The sequence below is a fragment of the Pseudomicrostroma glucosiphilum genome (assembly GCF_003144135.1).
Source record: "Pseudomicrostroma glucosiphilum strain MCA 4718 unplaced genomic scaffold BCV69scaffold_4, whole genome shotgun sequence".
NCBI classification, from domain to species: Eukaryota; Fungi; Basidiomycota; class Exobasidiomycetes; order Microstromatales; family Microstromataceae; genus Microstroma; species Microstroma glucosiphilum.
Genome location: NW_020289916.1, coordinates 474,998 through 491,600, shown reverse-complemented (window position 1 = coordinate 491,600; position 16,603 = coordinate 474,998). Strand labels below are relative to the sequence as shown.

Genomic DNA, 16,603 nt, shown 5'->3' with positions numbered 1-16,603 from the left:
CCTGGAGGCGTTCACCCACCATGCTTCTTCCTGTCCACCTCCTGAACCCTCATATCAACAATCATCCTCACCATTAAACCTCGCTGAAATGTCTTCCCTCCACCTTCCTTCTACCAATCTGGGTCGCTGGCTACTGGCAGTCTCCATTCTCGCCGCAGGAAACACCCTCACCGGTCTCTTCAGCACCGCCTCTTCTCGGAAATCCTACTCCACAAACAAGGGTCTATCTCAAGTCACCCCACTGCAGACGCGCCATTACTCCTTCTGGACCCTCACTGCCGCCGTGGTACGCTGTTATGCTGCATACTCTATCACCAACAAGGAGGTGTATGAGATTTGTATGGCTACATTTGTCATTGTGCTGTTGCATATTGGAAGTGAGATGGCAGTGTACAAGACGGCTACGCTTAGCTCTGGAGGGATCAGGAGCACACTGCTTGTAGCCACTGGTACACTGGCTGCCATGGTGATGCAGTACAATCACTACGTCGGCAAGTAAGAGGGGCTATGTTGACCCTGTAAGGCGAAGGCACATGAGGAGGTTAGGCGAGCGGTCTAGGAAGAAAGTACTCCTCACGTGGAGGAGGATGCTGAGGGGCGGTGCAACACGCAGCGGAGCACAATCAGGGCTTGAAAATGTAGCCGAGCTTCATCAATCTACATCAAGGCCTCGGACGCGGTACGAGGGAATCCCATGGGCAAGGGCAAGTCAAGAGGCACTAAGGCTCACCCTGAATCCCAATCACAAGATCAGTCAAGTCAACAATGCCCTCCTGAGCTCGAGGGAGGATGGGCAGATGCGAGCGGGCCAGACGAAAGCGCAGAAGAGGAAGCAGCACTCTATGATGCGGCAAAGGTCGTGAATCGCCCAGCATACGATACAAAGCACCTCGACGTACTCCAGTACAACGTTCCCGAGCTAAGTCAGTAGCTTCCGCTATTGAGATTGAGCTCAGCGTGCCTCGTCTGACACCCCGCTCCTCCTCCCTCGTGATGTCTCCATCGTCCACCCTAGATCTCACCCTCACCCTTCACCAATCCTCCACAACTCACTCCACCTCCTCCTCTCTCTGGCTCTCCTCACAAGTTCTAGCAGCCTACCTTCTCCATACTCCACGCTACGCTCGAAATCCCCGAAGAGGAGCGCTAGCAGTCGAGCTCGGGGCAGGGGTAGGGTTCCTATCGGTGCTTCTGGCGCATATGGGGTGGGATGTCCGGGCAACGGATTTGCCTGAGGTGCTGCGGGGAGTGATGAAAAAGAATGGCCGGGAAAATGCCGTGCTGGAGAGGCTTGGAATGAAAGGGCGGATGAGGCGGAGGGAACTGGACTGGGAGCAATGGACCGGCACGGTGGAGGAGGTTCAGCGCCTCACCTCTTCAGCATCCGACTCATCAGCCTCATCCTCGTCCTCGTCCTCAAGTGAAGAGGAAAATGCTCCATCTCAAGACGAGGCTCGTCGCATCAACCTCGTGCTAGCAACCGACACGCTCTACGTCCCACACCTCGTCGAGCCCTTCTGGCGTACCTTTTCCTCCCTCCTCACTTCTTCTTCCTCCTCCAGCGGCAGCGCAGTGCAAGCCGAGCTCCAGCCCGAGCTCCAGCCCGAGACGCACGGTCTCGTTGCACTCGAAAGGCGAGACTCTCCCTTTATAACTTCTTCCCTCGAAGCAGCGCAGCGCTTTGGATTGCAACTGACGAGGGTGTCGCAGAAGAAGTTGAGGAGGATAGTGAGAGATGCACTGAAGTGGGAGGAGGAGGTTTGGTGTGGTGTGGAGATTTGGGAGGTGAAGGTGAAGGTGAAGGTGAAGAGGGCTGGTGAGGAGGAGGAGCAGCAGGAGCAGCAATGAGAGGATTGCGGGAGTCACTCAGTCTCAGCTACGTCACTGTCACAAGCTACATTCTAGTCTCGTAGTGTCTTTCATTTATCAATTCGTCACCGCATCACCTGCGCCCTGCTCAGCCATCACGTCGACTTCTCTTGCTTCCCTGTCCAGCTCCTTTCATCCTTCCCTTTCCATCCGCAAACACTCTATTCTTCCTCTTCCGACTCTCGTGCTTGCCCTCATTCCTCTTCTCCTTCCTCTTTGCCGCCCCCTCAGGATCCGCCACACCCTGGAGTAACCTCTTGTTCCTCCTCTCCCGTCTCCTATCCAGGGCCCTTGAGCGCACTCGAGAGTACACTGCAGCATAATTCGTCGTTCCTACTTTTTCAGTCAGGAGTTCCTGGACTTCAGAGGCGAGCGTCTTGAGTGCTTCTACGCGTGGACCGCGCAAAGTCTCGTCATCCATGAGACGGAAGAGAGGAGTGACGATGTGTGGCAGGAAAGTCTGCAGGCGCGATACGGAGAGGTGTTGCGCCATTGCTGCAAACCAGCGAAGAATGGCCGTGGAGCTCTCGGTGGCTACGCCTGCTGGGTTATCAGCAGTGGCATGGCCACCTTGCACTTTACGGGCTTGATAGGAGAGCTTGGTGAAGAGCCATGCTAGAGGGTTCTCCAGAGCGTCCGAATCCTTCTCTGCCGCCGCCGCCTCGTCGTCCTCGTCATCTGCTTCGGAGTCGACCTCACTACCCTCTTCGTCGGTCTCTCCATCTTGCTCCGCCTCGACAGTGCTGGCTCTCTTCTTCTTGGCCTTCCCATTCGTCTCTCTCTCGCTGACAGGCACGCTGGCAAAGCTGCGACCGATCCAGAGGAGATTCTTGACGATCTGAAGCCCCAGAGCATCGTCTACGACATCGCCTCGCAGCTGCAAGGCAAGCTTACGTGAAGACTCGATGAGAGCTTCTAGACTCAAGGGATCGAGAGCAGCGGCTGCCTTAACACCACCGCTCGAGTGTGTCGGCTGGACGGGCTGCGTGGTGGCGAAGAGGCTGCCGATGAGGCGACACGAGGCAATGCGTACCCACGCATGAGGGAAGAGCAGCAGTCGACGAATGGCAGACCAGGTTGAGCACACGTCCTTGCCAGACCCTGCCAGGAGGGCTGGCTCGACCTTGCTTAGCTTGCTGATGGCTTGCAGAGCGTGGTAAGGTAGCTGCCAGTCCAGATCCATGTCCATTGCAGCAAATTCGTCTGCATGCTCGAGCTCCTCTAGATCGTCAGCGCAGCTAATGATTACGCCACGGAGAACTCGCATAGCCTTGGGCGTCCAGCTACTAGCCTCGTCAGGCACCGCTTCAAGAAAGAGGCCGTAGACCTGCACACCGACCCGGGACAAGTCCGCCCGCTCAGTAGACTCTGCCCAAGCATGAGCCATCTGGATCAGGCCCGCCCGCTTTTCTTCGCTAATGAGGCCGATGAGCGTCCGCGTCAACTCGGCAGCCTTTTCTCTGCACTTTGAGGAGTCGTCATTGGCCAGCACCATGACTAGGCCCACGAAGAGGAGCTGACCGTAGTCTGCCAGGACATCATCGCTGAACTTGGCCAGCACGGCAGCAAGCAGGTCCATAACGCTCAATCGTCCACTCTCATAGACGTACGAGAGGTTCTTGGCGAGGAACTCCATCTGATTGCGCAATCGACCCTTGCCTTGAGGATAGTCTAGCAAGAATTGCAGGAAGGCAGCTCGACTGATCTCGCGCACTTGCGAGCTTTGGTTCGTGACCATCATCTCCGCCACCTTGTCCATTGCCTCGTACACTTCGGGCACCACGAAGCGCCGGCCGATGATCGCTCGCAGCAGACCGAAGATGGACGACTGAGCAGCCGGCTCTTCGATCTCGGGAAGAGTCAGAGCGAGGAGGTCCGCTAGTTGTTTCTCCTTGAAGTCCGCCTTGGGACAGTCTCGCAAAATGATCGTCACAGTGCGTAGGCCGGCTTGAGAGGCATCCGCAGCTGGATTGGCTTCACGATTGATGACTGAGAGCGTCTGACGAGTGAGGACTGGCAGACTGGCTTCGATCGAGGGCAGTGGGCATCGAAGCAGGGCACCCGTCGCTCGCAGACCCAGGGTGACCACATGAGTGTCTGCAGCGTATAGCGTGTTACCTACAGCATTCACCAGCGGGTCCAAGCGACCCAGCACCTCCTTGTCGGCAAAGTCGAAGCGGGACCGGCGAAGAGCAGTAACGAGAAGGTCGAGGCCGAAGGCCACGAAGCGATATGCATTTGCAGCATAGTGATCCCGCACTGATACTCCAGCCTCGACGTCTTTGCGCTTCATCAGAAGTACGTCCTGCTTGGGCGCCGAGCCCTGGCCTTTAGCTGCGCCAGCTCGCGCTTTAAGGAAGGAAGAGTTGCTGGTGATAGTACTATGGCAGAGCCCCAACAGGGACGTGTAGTCAAAGTGTCCATTGGAGTTGATGCCCGATGCTGTCCTTCTCAGAGCGTCTTCCACAGCCTTCATGGACCGAGGCGCTTCAGTCTGCTCCATGATGGTCTTTAGCGGAGCCAGCAGAGCATTGATACAGTGAGGTGCGATGATCTTCGCCAGCTGCTCAAAGGTGTCGAGACTCTTGCTCTGCCTCATCTCTCGCGCCTTGATCTTGTAGTCTGTAGCTTCACGGTCTTCGCTCGTGTGACCAAACAGGTCCTCACCGGCGATTGCGATCATGTCTTCCACACCACGATCAAGATAAGTGAGGGGAGAAGCCTCGTGTTGCATTAGATGCACCAGAATCGAGTGGATGTTGTAGGCCAGGATAGCTAGCTGTGGGCCCCGAGTCAGAGCACGCCGGAGCTCCTTCACAATCTGAGGCAATCTCTCTGCACCTAGAGCGACAGCGATCTTGCATAACGTCTCTCGAGCCAGGTCTCTTGTCTCCTGTGACTTGCTTCGGAAGACATTTGCTAGGACACTAAGCAACTTGCCCAGCTGAACCTCCTTCTCAGCAGAAGGTAGACACTCTACCACTGTTACCACACCGACGGCGATCGGCAGGCGTAGAGCATCATCTGTCTCGTCATCATGATGCTCGAGGTAGCCCATCAAAGCAGGCAGCAGCTTCGCTGTGACTGAAGTCACAATCTTCTGCGATTGCGCAGCGTGCTTTTCCTTTTCGGCCGCGGCCTCCTGAGCTCGAGCAGCTACCGCGGCTTCGTCTTCGACTGCGCCGTCTACCTCGGCATCCTCTTGATCCTCGACTGCTTCCTCTTCAGCAGGCACAACGTCCTCCATACCGAAGTGAAAATTATCCAAGATGGCCATAGCTGCTCGGACATAAATCTTCTCGCCGGCAGACTTGCCATCGGCGAGCCTTAGGTATTTCCAGAGCAACGCATTGTACGATCCCCACTGTAGTTGCCTGGTGAGCCGTCCGATGCAGCTCAAAGTCTCATTGGCGAGGTTGTGATCACCGATCTCCGTATGACCAGCCTCAAGGAAGTGCCCAATGAGGGGTAAGAAGACCTCGGAGATCGACTTGCTCCTCAACTCTCCGCCCTCTGCATGCTCCGCGAGTCGTCGCAGCGCTCTGGAGCGGCGGTGAAGTTGAATGTGGTGAATGTTGTTGAAGAAGTTGGCCTCTTCGTCGCCAGCTGCGAGAAGACCCTGCATCTCTGAGAGGGCCGCCACGTGAGGCAGATCTTTGACAGCAGCGCCGATGACCGAGACGACTTCCCTCCTCACGGGCTCGGAGCGAGAACGGAGTGTCTTTCGGAGAGCAGGGTACACGATGCGAGTGAAAAGACTACGGAGGGGGCCTTCCTCCTTCTCGTCTGCTACTGCTTGCACGTAACTTCGCAGCACAGCACTAGCATTACTTCGAATGACCAATTCTTCTCCATCCTGAATGAAGAAGATCATGTTGTGCAAGATTGGCAGCCACTCACGCGGCGTCAATTCCTCTCCTTTGCTGGTCAAGGCGTCGAAAACGTCCAGTCGCTGATCGAAGTCAACTTCGTCCAGCCTCCGGACACTGAATGCATTCAGTGCCTCAACCCATCCTGCGACGCGTCCAAGGCTGCCGTCGACGAGCGCAATCTGCTTGAAGACAGTGCCTAGACTTTGACGGGCAGCTCGAGAGCGGAGAGTAGACCACATTGAGGAGAATAGCTCGTAGTGACGTGTAAAGATGTCGGACTGAGGGTCCTTGAAGGTGTCTGTCAGCAACAGCAAGTCTCTGAAGGTGGACAACAGCTCCGTCTTGCTCTTCTCCGGGACAACTCGATTGCTCTTTCGGAGCATGGGCCCAAGAAGGTCCAATACTAGCGTAGCATCGTCTGATTTTTCGACGAACACTGCAATGCGGGAGAGCAAACCGATTGCTCTTTGCAAAATGTGATCCGGCTGTGCAGCTGAAGAAGTCCTCTGGAGCAGCGGGCTCAGACTCGACACGAGAGAGGAGATAAAGGGTCTGAGCACCTCGTCCTTCACCATCTTTGCCTGCGTGACGTCGATGCCCGACTGATTGTCCTCTGAAGCATCCTCTGCGCTGTCCAAGATGCGCTCGACGATATCCAGGATCGGGACCACGACAGGATTCTTGACCGTAGGCACTGCCAAGCAGGAGTAGAGACTCGGCAACACTCGCTGGTCACCTTTCACCAACAACGGCAGAAACTGTTGCTTGGCTGACCAGATGTTAAACAGCTCGAGCAGAGCTGAAGGACTCTGGGTGTTCTCTGAGGAAAACAACTCCAGACGCGGGGAGACGAGCGATGAGAAGATGACTGGCATGTATGCCGTCCAGTCGAATTGAGGGGAAGCGGGGCACTTGAAGAAGTCTGCCAAACGGCGGATGGCTGCTTGTCGCACATCTCGAGACACGGCAGACGCTTTTCCAGGTCCTTGCTCAGCTGCTCTCGCTGAGCTGTGATGAGCAAGATTGATAGTGACGCCTACCAAGCGCGACCAGTGCGCTATCAATTGTGCACCAAGATGCTTAACGACATCTGCCAGGAGGGACAAGAGTCCATTCTGCTGTCGGAGGAAGGCTTGAGGAGGAGTCTGAGAGATCGCCATCTTGCTGCCTTGGACATCTGGGACTTGATCCTGGAAAGGCCCAAGCATCAGGTCTACCAGAATTCCCAGCTCGGCAGAGGAACATCCGGACAGTGCGTTCAGAATCGCAACTTTTCTTCCGGCGCCGCTTGTGCTTGCACTGCTACGGCCCTTCTTCGACACAATTGATCCAAAGAGTAGTCGGATCAGGAGGGGCATCAAGCTCGCTCGATGCTCCTCTTGGATAGCTTGTCCGCCCAATGCCAAGTCGAAAGATGTCAACTCATCTCTAAACTTGCTCTGATCCAGTAGCCTGAACATCCGCTCTTCGTACTTGAGCTGGGCCGGATCCTTCCAGGTCAGCACACATTGGAGAGCAAGAGTCTGGATTTTGCTCTCTCCTTGAGCCATCAGGGAGTAGAAATACTCGTGAAGACCACTAGATCGGAAGAGCGCCTTGGGATTTGAGAACTTGTTAAAGACCTCGAGGTAGGAGTGCACTCGTTCTTGTCGCTGCCTCAAGCTCAGAGATGCTACATTCGAGGACTGCTTGACCTCTCGAGAGCTGCTCTTGTCTTCCATTTCATCGTCGATGTCGGCAGCGTCCCCACCTCGCCTCTGGGCGTCATCGTCTACAACAGTCGAGAAGAAGTGCTGCACAAATGCAGCGTTGTGCTTCTCCACCATTGCAGGCTGTTCGGAGAACAAGATGAGGATCTGACCGTGGTAGTTGGCCACGTCTAATCTACCGGCAGGGGCTTGCAGCTCTTTGAGCACCTGGCGCGTTTGCGATGCTACCTCTTGCGAGGCCTTCTCCCAAATCCCTAGGATAAGCGCAGTCCGCTGTGTCCTCTGGGGGTCGCGGAAGGCTTTGTTATGTTCATCTGCTGAGTCTTCGTCAAGGTCATCTTGCAGAGCCGGGTAAGACACAGCACGCTGACAACCATCCTCGGCTAGCCAGCTGCTCGGAAGCATTTTGGGACCGCGACTGGCAGTGAGCTCTTCGAAAGCGACTTCCCAGACTAGAGCAGCATATCTACCACTCATGTCGGCCAAAGCCTTTCTTGCTTCTTCCCACAAAGGTTTGAAGTTCAGCTTTAACGTGCTCACGACGTACCGACAGACAGTCTTTGCTGTCATTTCCAGCTGTGTCGTTCTCCGGGCGTCGGATTCAGTGTCGCTGTGAGCTGCGAGGCGGAGCAACTCCCTGACCAGAGATCTCAGTCTCACATTGCGATCTCTGACGGTCTCGACTCGCAATGGTATATCCTCGATCTTGCTGATCAAGGAGTACAGCTCCGACAGCTCCTGGTTCTCAACGGCCGCATTGTGTCCACATAATGTCAGCCATTGTGCACTAGCCCGTCTCAGGTCCTCATCTTCAGCCATGAGACTGGGCCAGAAGTTCTGAACGCATTCTTCGGGTGGGGGTAGCACACCCTGTCTTGTGGCCGACTTCGCTGATGCAATCGTGAAGATTTCCACTGCGGCGGACAGGGCGTAGCGATGCTGGGGAAGTAATTGTGTCACTGCTGCGACAAGCTGCGAGTTGTTGGTGATCCCACCAATCAGTTCATGCGCTCGAGCTTGATTTGTTGCCTCTGAGACCATGCTGGCGAGCGCTGATAGGAGACTGCCCAGCACTGCCAAGGAATTCGAGACTGAAGCATTGAACCTTGTTTCGACCTCGTCAGTCGAGGACAGCGCCGAAGTAAGCAGCGATGCGACCCCCGACCTGATAGATTCTGCGATGCTCTCTGCATACTCTGTCCTGGCAAAAAGCTTCACTAGACCAAGAGCAGGGACTAGTCTCTCGAGCTCCTGAGTCACTTCGGCAGAGTGTGGTGAAGCTATTAGCTCGGCTAAACGATCGAGCCGATGTCCGAGCTCGCTGCCTACTGTAGTTCTCCAACGCGCTATCTTGGGAGACTCGTTGGAGTTGTCCTGGGCAATGGAGTCGAGTTGACCCGATTTACTCAGATCGTTGAGAAGGCGAAAGGCCGCGTCCTTTGCTGAAGGACTCGAGGAGGATCCTGCCGCTTGCATGGTGGCGGTAAGCACTTGTGGTAGGACGCATTGTTTGAATCCTGGCCAGGCGATGGAAGGATCTGCCAGCGCGAGAACACATGCAACAAAGGCCTGCGATAGAGCACCATTCTCTCCGCGACCTTTGGTCAGGATGTCAACGATTCTGATGCCGGGACCAACAAGATCCGGTATCCGACCAATGGGAAGAGTGAGAGATAGTAGCACCGTCAAAGCGGAGGACATTGCGCTGTCTTTGGAGTCGGCGAATGTTTGCACAAGCCCCAAAAGGAGGGCAAAGAGGGGTGTCTTCGCAGATTCATCGACTCGATTGCCTTTCCGTGTGCCCAGAGCTGCGATCAACCAAACGAGCGATTGAAGCAGAGCTTCTTGAGTTTTTGCACTGGGCTCAGCCTGACACGCCGACAGTCGTTCATCAGCTGTCTGTATAAGAAGCTCAAATACAGGAGCAAGATGGGCCGCTTGTCCGTGATGTACGAGAGCCGTGAAGAGCAGCTTACCCACGACTGTCTGAGCTTGCGAAGGTGCCACATCTGAGCGGAAGACGAGAGCAGTGATTTGCGGGACTGCCTGGCTATGTAGGCGGCGATCCACCGATTTCACCACTTCGAGCCAGATGCCGGCGACACCTGAAGCAAAGGCTCCGGAAGAGCGCCCATGACCCTGCTCCTCTTCCTCCCTCCCTGCGCTGGCGCTCGAAAGCACCTCTTCAACATCGCTGAGCATGAAAGCGGCAGACTGCACGAGTTGCGGCTGCTTGGCTCGGCGGAGCAGATGAGCAAACGCCTCTGCCGCGAACCTGCGGACATGAGATGGGATGCGAGGTGGGGATGGCTTAGAGTTTGACGACACTGCGTTGTCATCTTCTGGGGATTCTTCCTCTTCTTGCTCATCATCTACGTCCATCGCGCAGGCAGAGTAGCCCAGATATGGCCTCACAATGCCCCAGGTTTCTTGCAACCAGTCGCGCCCTCCTTGTCCTTTGACAATGAGCGGCGCCACATTCCTGAAGAGGGCTGCTACCATCTCGAATGCCTTTTCCACTAGCCTGGCTGCCATCTTCTCGTCGCCGCCTGTGGCGTTCTTGCTGATCATCGTAGTCTGTAGCATGGCCTCCAACGCTTCTGGGTAGACGGGCAGGAATTCAGATCCCAGATCCAGGGCGAGGCGAGGGAAGAGATCAAGGGCGGGTTCATATGCGAGGTGGGCATCTGAGCTCTTGCTGCGAAGAGTCGACGAGAGGGCAGAAACGATGTGAGATCGATGATGAATCAGCTGTGGCAGTGATTGCGACCGCGAGGTGATCTCCCGAAGCAGCTTTTGGAAGGGCACAGTAAGATTCAGCTCTCTCCAGGTGAGGAGAGCGGACCCGAAGGCAGTAGAGGCGAGTAGGATAGCCATGCGAGCCTCCTCATCGTAGTCATCGAAATCGTCATCAATGTCAGTGACAGGCGCACTGGGAGCCACGCCTTGCACGTCAAGACCGGCCATCGTAGAGCCCCTGCCGGAGGTGAGACTGCTGGAAGCCCCAATGTGTACGGAAGCGAGGCGGTCATTAAAAGACTTGTACCGATACGGATGAGGATTCTCGAAGATCTTGCGTGTGCTCTCCAATGCCTTGGAGGTAGAAGCAACGGGAGTGGTACTGAATGAGGATGGTCCGCCAGCATTGCGTAGCCTGGCCTGGGCCTCCTCTCTGGCGCGAGCCTTGTTCTTATGGAAGGCGACCTCTCTACTCATAGGTTGCCGTGGCCTTGGTCGGGCTTTGTCTTTGCCCTTTTCCTGGCTCTTGCCACCTCCGTTGGCTCTACCATAGCCTCGCTCCATGACGAGCGATGCAGGCAGCTAGGATCGAGGGGAATCAGGACGATATGGGATGGCTTGGTGAGTAATGGTGACCTTGGTGGCCTGCGTGTCCGTGGCCACTTCTGGGCGGGAATTCATAAATTTCAGAGGTCCACTTCTTCTTTCCGTCTTCCGTTCCGGCTTTTGTCCCGATTGCCCTTGCGTGCGCGCCTGAGTGATGGCGACGTGGAGCGAAGAAAGGGAGGCAGGGAGGTGTTGCTCTTTGGCCTTCGTCCTCGTCCCTACGGCCAACTTGCCAGTCAGTCCCTCGTCCGTCTTTACCTTTTCCCTCCCGTATCTGCCACGGCATCATCATTCTGACTCGGCTCATGGTGATCACCGTCATGGCCACCACTCAGCCAAGGTACAGCTCATCCGCCAAGAGGCCGAGCAAAGGCGCGCCGAAGAGCAGTGCTGCATCCTCACGCCGCCTTCCGCTCCTGGCCACTCTGCTCCTCGCTCTATGCTTCATCGTCTCGCCGGTCCTCTCCCTGGGTATCATATCCTTCGACTATGGCGCCGACTCGCTCAAGACGGCTCTTATCAAGCCGGGCATGACGCCAGATGTGGTACTCACACGCGACTCGAAGCGAAAGCTGTCCTCCGTGGTGGCCTGGAAGATGGCTGATCGCTCCTTTGGCACAGACGCAAGTAACCTCGCAACACGCTACCCTGGAGATTCCTTCCCTGATCTCAAACTGTTGCTGGGAAGGTCTGCCGATGAGCAAGATCAGCAGCTCCGGGATCGATACACAGCATTGCTGGGCTCGCAGCTCGTTTCTACCGACAGGGGTACCATTGCAGCCACGCGCGCAACCGACTACACAAAGGATGGTTCCGGACCAGACACGCACACCGTCGAAGAGATGGTCGCCATGCAGCTCTCTCATGCCCGTATGCTTGCAGAGGAGACTGCCGGAGAGAAGGTCAAGGTCACATATCCTGGCACCATCGGTAGCTACGGCGGCCTTGAGACAGTAGTGACAGTCCCCACCTTCTGGACGGCAGCGGAGCGACAGGCCATCTTCGACGCTGCCACTCTGGCTGGCTTCAGACCTCGTCTGGTCAGCGATGCTGCAGCTGCTGCCACATCGCTCGCCTTGACCAGAAATTTTGCGACTCCTGAGCTCCACCTGCTCTACGATTCCGGTCACTCCGCTACTAGGGCATCTCTGGTCCGGTTTTCCACCAAGTCTTTCCCGACGGAGGACCTCTTTGGCACATCGATGAAGGAACACACCTTCATCGAAGTCCTCTCCACCGGCTGGTCGCGCGAAGCTGGAGGATTGGCTCTCGATGAGATTCTGAGGGAGATTTTAGTTGAGAAGTACAAGGAGTCAAAGAAGTCAGATGATGTGGCGAAGAATGCAAGAGCGATGGCGAAGCTGCTCGCCTCCGCCTCGAAGGCTAAGCATGTGCTCTCTGCCAATCAAGACGCTCGAGTCTCCATCGAGGGTCTCATTGGAGACGTCGACTTCAGAGCTACAGTCACCAGAGAAGAATTCGAGGCTGCTGTTGAAGCAAAGGGACTCGGCGGGTCCTTCAGCTCGCCCATCTCGGACGCTCTTACGCGAGGAGAGGCGAAACTGTCTGACTTGACATCGGTCATTTTCATCGGAGGCAACACGCGTGTGCCGCTCGTCCAGAAATCGGTAGCTCAGGCAGGCGTTCCTGCGAGCCTTGTGGCACAGAATCTCAATGCTGACGAAGCCATGGCTCTAGGTGCAGGATTCTATGGCGCTAGCTTCAACCCACAGCTGAAGATGAAGCCCGTCCGAGTCGCAGATATCAACCCTTACTCGGTTGTCTTGACCGACTCGGAAGGAACGGAAGATCAGTTGTGGAAGGGAAGCCCAGAGACTTTGGAGCAAGAGTACAAGCATCGCTACTATGAGGGAGTGTACACCGACTTTGGCTTCGAGATTGGCTATGGCGCAGAGGCTGCTGCAGAAGGCAAGCTGGACACTTTTGGCAGGCCACTGTACAGGGCTGAAGTGGAAGAGATCGACACTACCCTCAGCGCGCTGAAGGCAGCAGGTGATCTGAACAAGGTGGAGACCTCGGTCAACGTGACCTTTGTGCAGAGGCCGCTGGGCACCGTGGTCGTGCAAAGCGCTTGGCTGATCGTCAAGCCAAAGAAGGGAGGAGGTGTGGTTGGGGCCCTTCGCAGCTTCTTCAGCGCCAAGTCGGACAAGGAAGATGATACCGCCGCCGCCGATTCAAACAGCGACTCAGCGACCAACGATACCGCCGCTGCCGCTGTCAACGAAACAACGCCATCCGCCGAGACGGCTGACCTCCTGCACGATAAGCACATTCGTCTGACAGTGCAGACCATCCCGCAAGGCTCAGTCAAGCCCATGTCTGGCGCGGCGCAGAAGGTCTCCCAGGACAAGCTCTACTTGGCTGATGCCACTGCTCGTCGGAAGTTGCAGCGCGAGGAGTACCGCAATAAGCTCGAGGCGTACGTGTACCGGATGCGCGAGTTGGCTTCGGGTGGAGACAAGACTTTCGAAGAGTCTTCTACCTCTGCTGAGCGAAGTAAGATTGAGTCTGCCTCTTCGGAGACTTCCGAGTGGCTCAGCAGCGGCGGTGGGGAGAGCGATCGCACGACGGTCGAGGATCTGAAGAAGCGTCTCAGCTCACTGGAGCAGCTCGTCACCCCCATCGAGGGCAGGATGGTCGAAGCTCGTGGACGATCTGGCGCCGCGAAGCGAATGCAGCGTGCCCTCGATCTCACCGAGGAGTTCCTCACCGAGGCCAACACCAACCTCACGGCAGCCATCACCGAGGGCACTTCTTCTCGCTACTCTCGCACCGATCTAGATTCTCTCCAATCTTCCCTCAAGGGTGACAAGGATTGGTTCACCAAGGTCAGCAAGGAGCAAGAGAAGAAGAAGCGCGAAGAAGAGCCTGCGTGGAAGGTGGATGAGGCAGAGAAGAGGGCGAGGAAGTTGCTAGATAAGGTTACTAAGCTCAAGAAGAGGAGGATACCCAAGACGAGGCCTAGCTCCAGCTCTGCCAGCAGCAATGCTGCGAGCGCTAGTGGTAGCAAGAGTAGCTCTGCTGGCGAGGGCAAAAAGTCAGTCGCGGCGACCGAAGAGGAGACGCTCAAGCACGAGGAGCTCTAGAAGGCGTCACTGTCGACGTTTCATATTGCCTACGGGCTGCGGTAGAAAGTGAAGTTGTAGCTAGAGATATGAGAGGGATTCCTTTGTGACCCAGTGTGCAAAGCAAGTGATCTTTACATTGCAATGAAATGATCTTCTCAACCCGACCTCTAACATGGTATGCCTCGCCGGTGTGCTCGCCTACTCATCTATCTCACAGCCCAAACCTGTACAGTCATCGTCTCGACCTTCTTGATCTCTCCCCTCAATCTGGCCTCATGCTCCTCCTTGCTCCTCACAACCCAGTGAATCTCCGCGTCCAGCTCTCTAGAATTGACCGTCGAAGGAACCACGTGCATGGTACCAGTGATGAGCGTTCCGGCAGTGACCTGCAGTGGCTCTTTAAGGAGGAGGACCGTCTGTTTCCAGTGCGTCTCCTTGCCCTCGGGACCAGTAGTGAAGGAGACGGTTTCACCACCTGCGCGCTCCTCTTCGGAAGTAGGGAGCCGCTGCTCCTCACGACCCTTGAGGGCAATTCCCTCTACATCTGCCTCGGTCACTGGTCGTGTGGTGACGGGGGGCAGACCGGAAATGACCTCACCACCTTTGAGCTCCTTTCTCTTCTCTCCCGGCTCCTTTTCGCTGCTAGGCAGGGCAGGGTGTGGGAGAGGTACGAACCATGTGTCGAACCAATTCAAGAAGCCGTGGACAGTCGTTTCTTGAGTCACCTCGAGAGTAAAAGGGGCAACAAAGGAGGGCTGCTTAGCTTGCATCGTCTGCAGTGGTAGATCAAAGACGCTCGCGACGGAGCTGACTAGCTTGTCCTTGGAGAGACCCTCGGTGTAGGCGTCTACCTCGAGACCTTTGGACATGGCAGGCATGGCGAAGCCGTGCACGTCATCCCAGAACTTGATCCGTTGATGTAGAAAGGCGGCGTCTGAGACGGCTGCTAGCAGCATACGGCAGTGAGAAGGGGCGAGAAGACCAGTGGAAGGGTTCAGGTAGCAGTCTCGTGCGACCAAGACAGAGGGGAGCATGCTCTCATAGAGAAGGAAGTAACCCTGTGAAAGGAGGGAGGAGACAGGAAATGTCAGTCCAGGCCCTGTGCTGGACAGAGCAGAGCTCGAGCGCGGACTCAATTCTGCAGCGACTCACCATCCACTCTGATACGATCAAGTCCACTTTCCCCTCGTAAGGCTTCAGCTCCTCTCCCAAATCTTCCAGCTTGCCCTTCTTAACCTTGACGACATGACCCCAGCCATTAGCCTCAATGTTTCCCCTCGCCCGATCCGCCACATCCGAGGCGTCAATGGCCAGCACTTCTTTAGCTCCAGCTCTAGCACAGAAGAGGGAAAGAATTCCAGATCCACACCCTACGTCCATGACCGTCTTGCCCCGGATAAAGGCGGCGTTGCGTGGTGAGAGGAGGAATTTGGCATAGGTCAACGTCCGGACCGAATCCTCCAGCATCGTCTGGTGAATATCGTTGGAGGCGTACGAGTTGAAGTAGTGGGTATCGTCGTCCCTCTTTCCAGTCGCGCCCGTGCCAGAGGTAGAAGGAGACTCAAAGGAGTTGTGAGTCCGGCTGCTACCGGCAATGGGGCTCGTCTCACTTGCTCTTGACTTGCCCTTGGTGCTACCCTCGGCGGCCGCATCCAAGTCAAGTCCAATGCGCGAGCTGTATTGCTTTCGCAGATCCTCAAAGGCAAGACGCATAGCTGCCAACTCCTCCTCGAGCTCCTGTACGCGATGCAGATTGCCAGTAGAAGAAGCGTCCTTAGACGAGGCCTGCTGCCCTGCTTCTCCCTGTACTTCTAGCTCGTCAAAATCGAGCTGTAGAAGTCCATCGTCTTCCAGACCTGCAACAGGAGCGAGCTCAGAATCATCATTGAGGAAAGGCTCTGCACCAGTCAATCCACTGACGGCTGCTGGAGGCAGATTGTTCCTCCTGATGTGATTGACTAGACGGATTACCTGCAGAGCGTCCAAACCTGTGGAGTCATGTAGCTCAACGTCAGAAGAATGCCCACAAGTCTCCATAGCTTCCTTTTCTACTCACCAAGCTTCTTGACCACAGCGACAACATCGCACCCCTCCTGCTCTTTAGCCCTTCTCAATGCAAGCACGGGTGAATCAAAGATCTCATACTGTCCCTTTGCATCAGCGAACAGCGCCCTCGTAGGAACTCTGAACGACCCCTGTCCAGTAGTCGCAGAAGAAGAGGGAGCAGAGTTGGAGGAAAGAGGGTCGTAGGTGATGTTGCCGGTGCTGGTCTTACTACCACCTGCGCTGGAAGCTCGCTGGGCATCGACATCTTCATCGTCAACCCAATCGGCCCAGTCCTGATCGTCAGCCTCGTCAAAGGATGAATCGGAGTGACGCTCCTCGTCTTCTCTGGAGATGTCGCTCATGCCTTGGATGTGGGACGAGGTGTGATGGAGGTAAACTGCTTGAGTACCGAGGGTAGACTAGCGAAGCAGAGGTGCAACTGAAGGATCACCTTGATCTTCTCAATCGATGTGCGGACGTGCGCCTCAAAATTTTTGACGTGCAGCCCCGTCGCATCGGGTCGGCCTCGGACCAAGGCGCGCAGTGCAGAGGCGACGACGACGGCGGGCAGACAGACAGGCAATGGTAGAGTGCGATCATCTCATTTGGTCACGACAACGAACAGAAGATACGAGAAACAGAAGACAAGAATAGGAGACAGGAAAGAGATGAC

At 55.9% G+C, this 16,603-nt stretch overlaps 5 protein-coding genes across 5 annotated transcripts; 3 read left to right on the top strand and 2 right to left on the bottom strand.

Moving 5' to 3' along the window:
• The first annotated feature begins 21 nt into the window (after positions 1-21).
• Positions 22-929, top strand: BCV69DRAFT_157411 (Erg28-like protein). The gene has a single exon (XM_025489397.1). The coding sequence runs from the start codon at positions 89-91 to the stop codon at positions 497-499; it is 411 nt and encodes a 136-aa protein (XP_025349012.1). The 5' UTR covers positions 22-88; the 3' UTR covers positions 500-929.
• Positions 598-1,903, top strand: BCV69DRAFT_157432 (hypothetical protein). The gene is made up of 3 exons (XM_025489398.1): positions 598-923; positions 1,016-1,803; positions 1,825-1,903. Exons 1-3 carry the CDS (start codon positions 695-697, stop codon positions 1,846-1,848), a joined length of 1,041 nt encoding a protein of 346 aa, XP_025349011.1. The 5' UTR covers positions 598-694; the 3' UTR covers positions 1,849-1,903.
• On the bottom strand, positions 1,897-10,826 carry BCV69DRAFT_281764 (hypothetical protein). Its single transcript, XM_025492103.1, has one exon. It carries the CDS (start codon positions 10,751-10,753, stop codon positions 1,958-1,960), a length of 8,796 nt encoding a protein of 2,931 aa, XP_025349010.1. The 5' UTR covers positions 10,754-10,826; the 3' UTR covers positions 1,897-1,957.
• Positions 10,827-11,005: 179 nt separating this feature from the next.
• Positions 11,006-14,085, top strand: BCV69DRAFT_281763 (actin-like ATPase domain-containing protein). The gene has a single exon (XM_025492102.1). It carries the CDS (start codon positions 11,116-11,118, stop codon positions 13,900-13,902), a length of 2,787 nt encoding a protein of 928 aa, XP_025349009.1. The 5' UTR covers positions 11,006-11,115; the 3' UTR covers positions 13,903-14,085.
• Positions 13,706-16,376, bottom strand: BCV69DRAFT_281762 (S-adenosyl-L-methionine-dependent methyltransferase). The gene is made up of 3 exons (XM_025492101.1): positions 15,941-16,376; positions 15,037-15,872; positions 13,706-14,942 (listed from the first exon to the last, which is right to left on the bottom strand). The coding sequence occupies exons 1-3, from the start codon at positions 16,290-16,292 to the stop codon at positions 14,091-14,093; spliced, it is 2,040 nt and encodes a 679-aa protein (XP_025349008.1). The 5' UTR covers positions 16,293-16,376; the 3' UTR covers positions 13,706-14,090.
• Positions 16,377-16,603: the final 227 nt, after the last annotated feature.

What these genes read in the sequence shown, in the direction of transcription:
- BCV69DRAFT_157411 (XM_025489397.1), top strand. Translation starts at nt 89, where the DNA reads ATGTCTTCCCTCCACCTTCCTTCTACCAATCTGGGTCGCTGGCTACTG.
- BCV69DRAFT_281762 (XM_025492101.1), bottom strand. Translation starts at nt 16,292, where the DNA reads ATGAGCGACATCTCCAGAGAAGACGAGGAGCGTCACTCCGATTCATCC. An exon ending in CGCTGTGGTCAAGAAGCTTG is followed by an intron (nt 15,873 to 15,940) that starts GTGAGTAGAAAA and finishes ATGACTCCACAG; the next exon opens with GTTTGGACGCTCTGCAGGTA. An exon ending in TGATCGTATCAGAGTGGATG is followed by an intron (nt 14,943 to 15,036) that starts GTGAGTCGCTGC and finishes CTCCTTTCACAG; the next exon opens with GGTTACTTCCTTCTCTATGA.
- BCV69DRAFT_281763 (XM_025492102.1), top strand. Translation starts at nt 11,116, where the DNA reads ATGGCCACCACTCAGCCAAGGTACAGCTCATCCGCCAAGAGGCCGAGC.
- BCV69DRAFT_157432 (XM_025489398.1), top strand. Translation starts at nt 695, where the DNA reads ATGGGCAAGGGCAAGTCAAGAGGCACTAAGGCTCACCCTGAATCCCAA. An exon ending in GTACAACGTTCCCGAGCTAA is followed by an intron (nt 924 to 1,015) that starts GTCAGTAGCTTC and finishes CGTCCACCCTAG; the next exon opens with ATCTCACCCTCACCCTTCAC.
- BCV69DRAFT_281764 (XM_025492103.1), bottom strand. Translation starts at nt 10,753, where the DNA reads ATGGAGCGAGGCTATGGTAGAGCCAACGGAGGTGGCAAGAGCCAGGAA.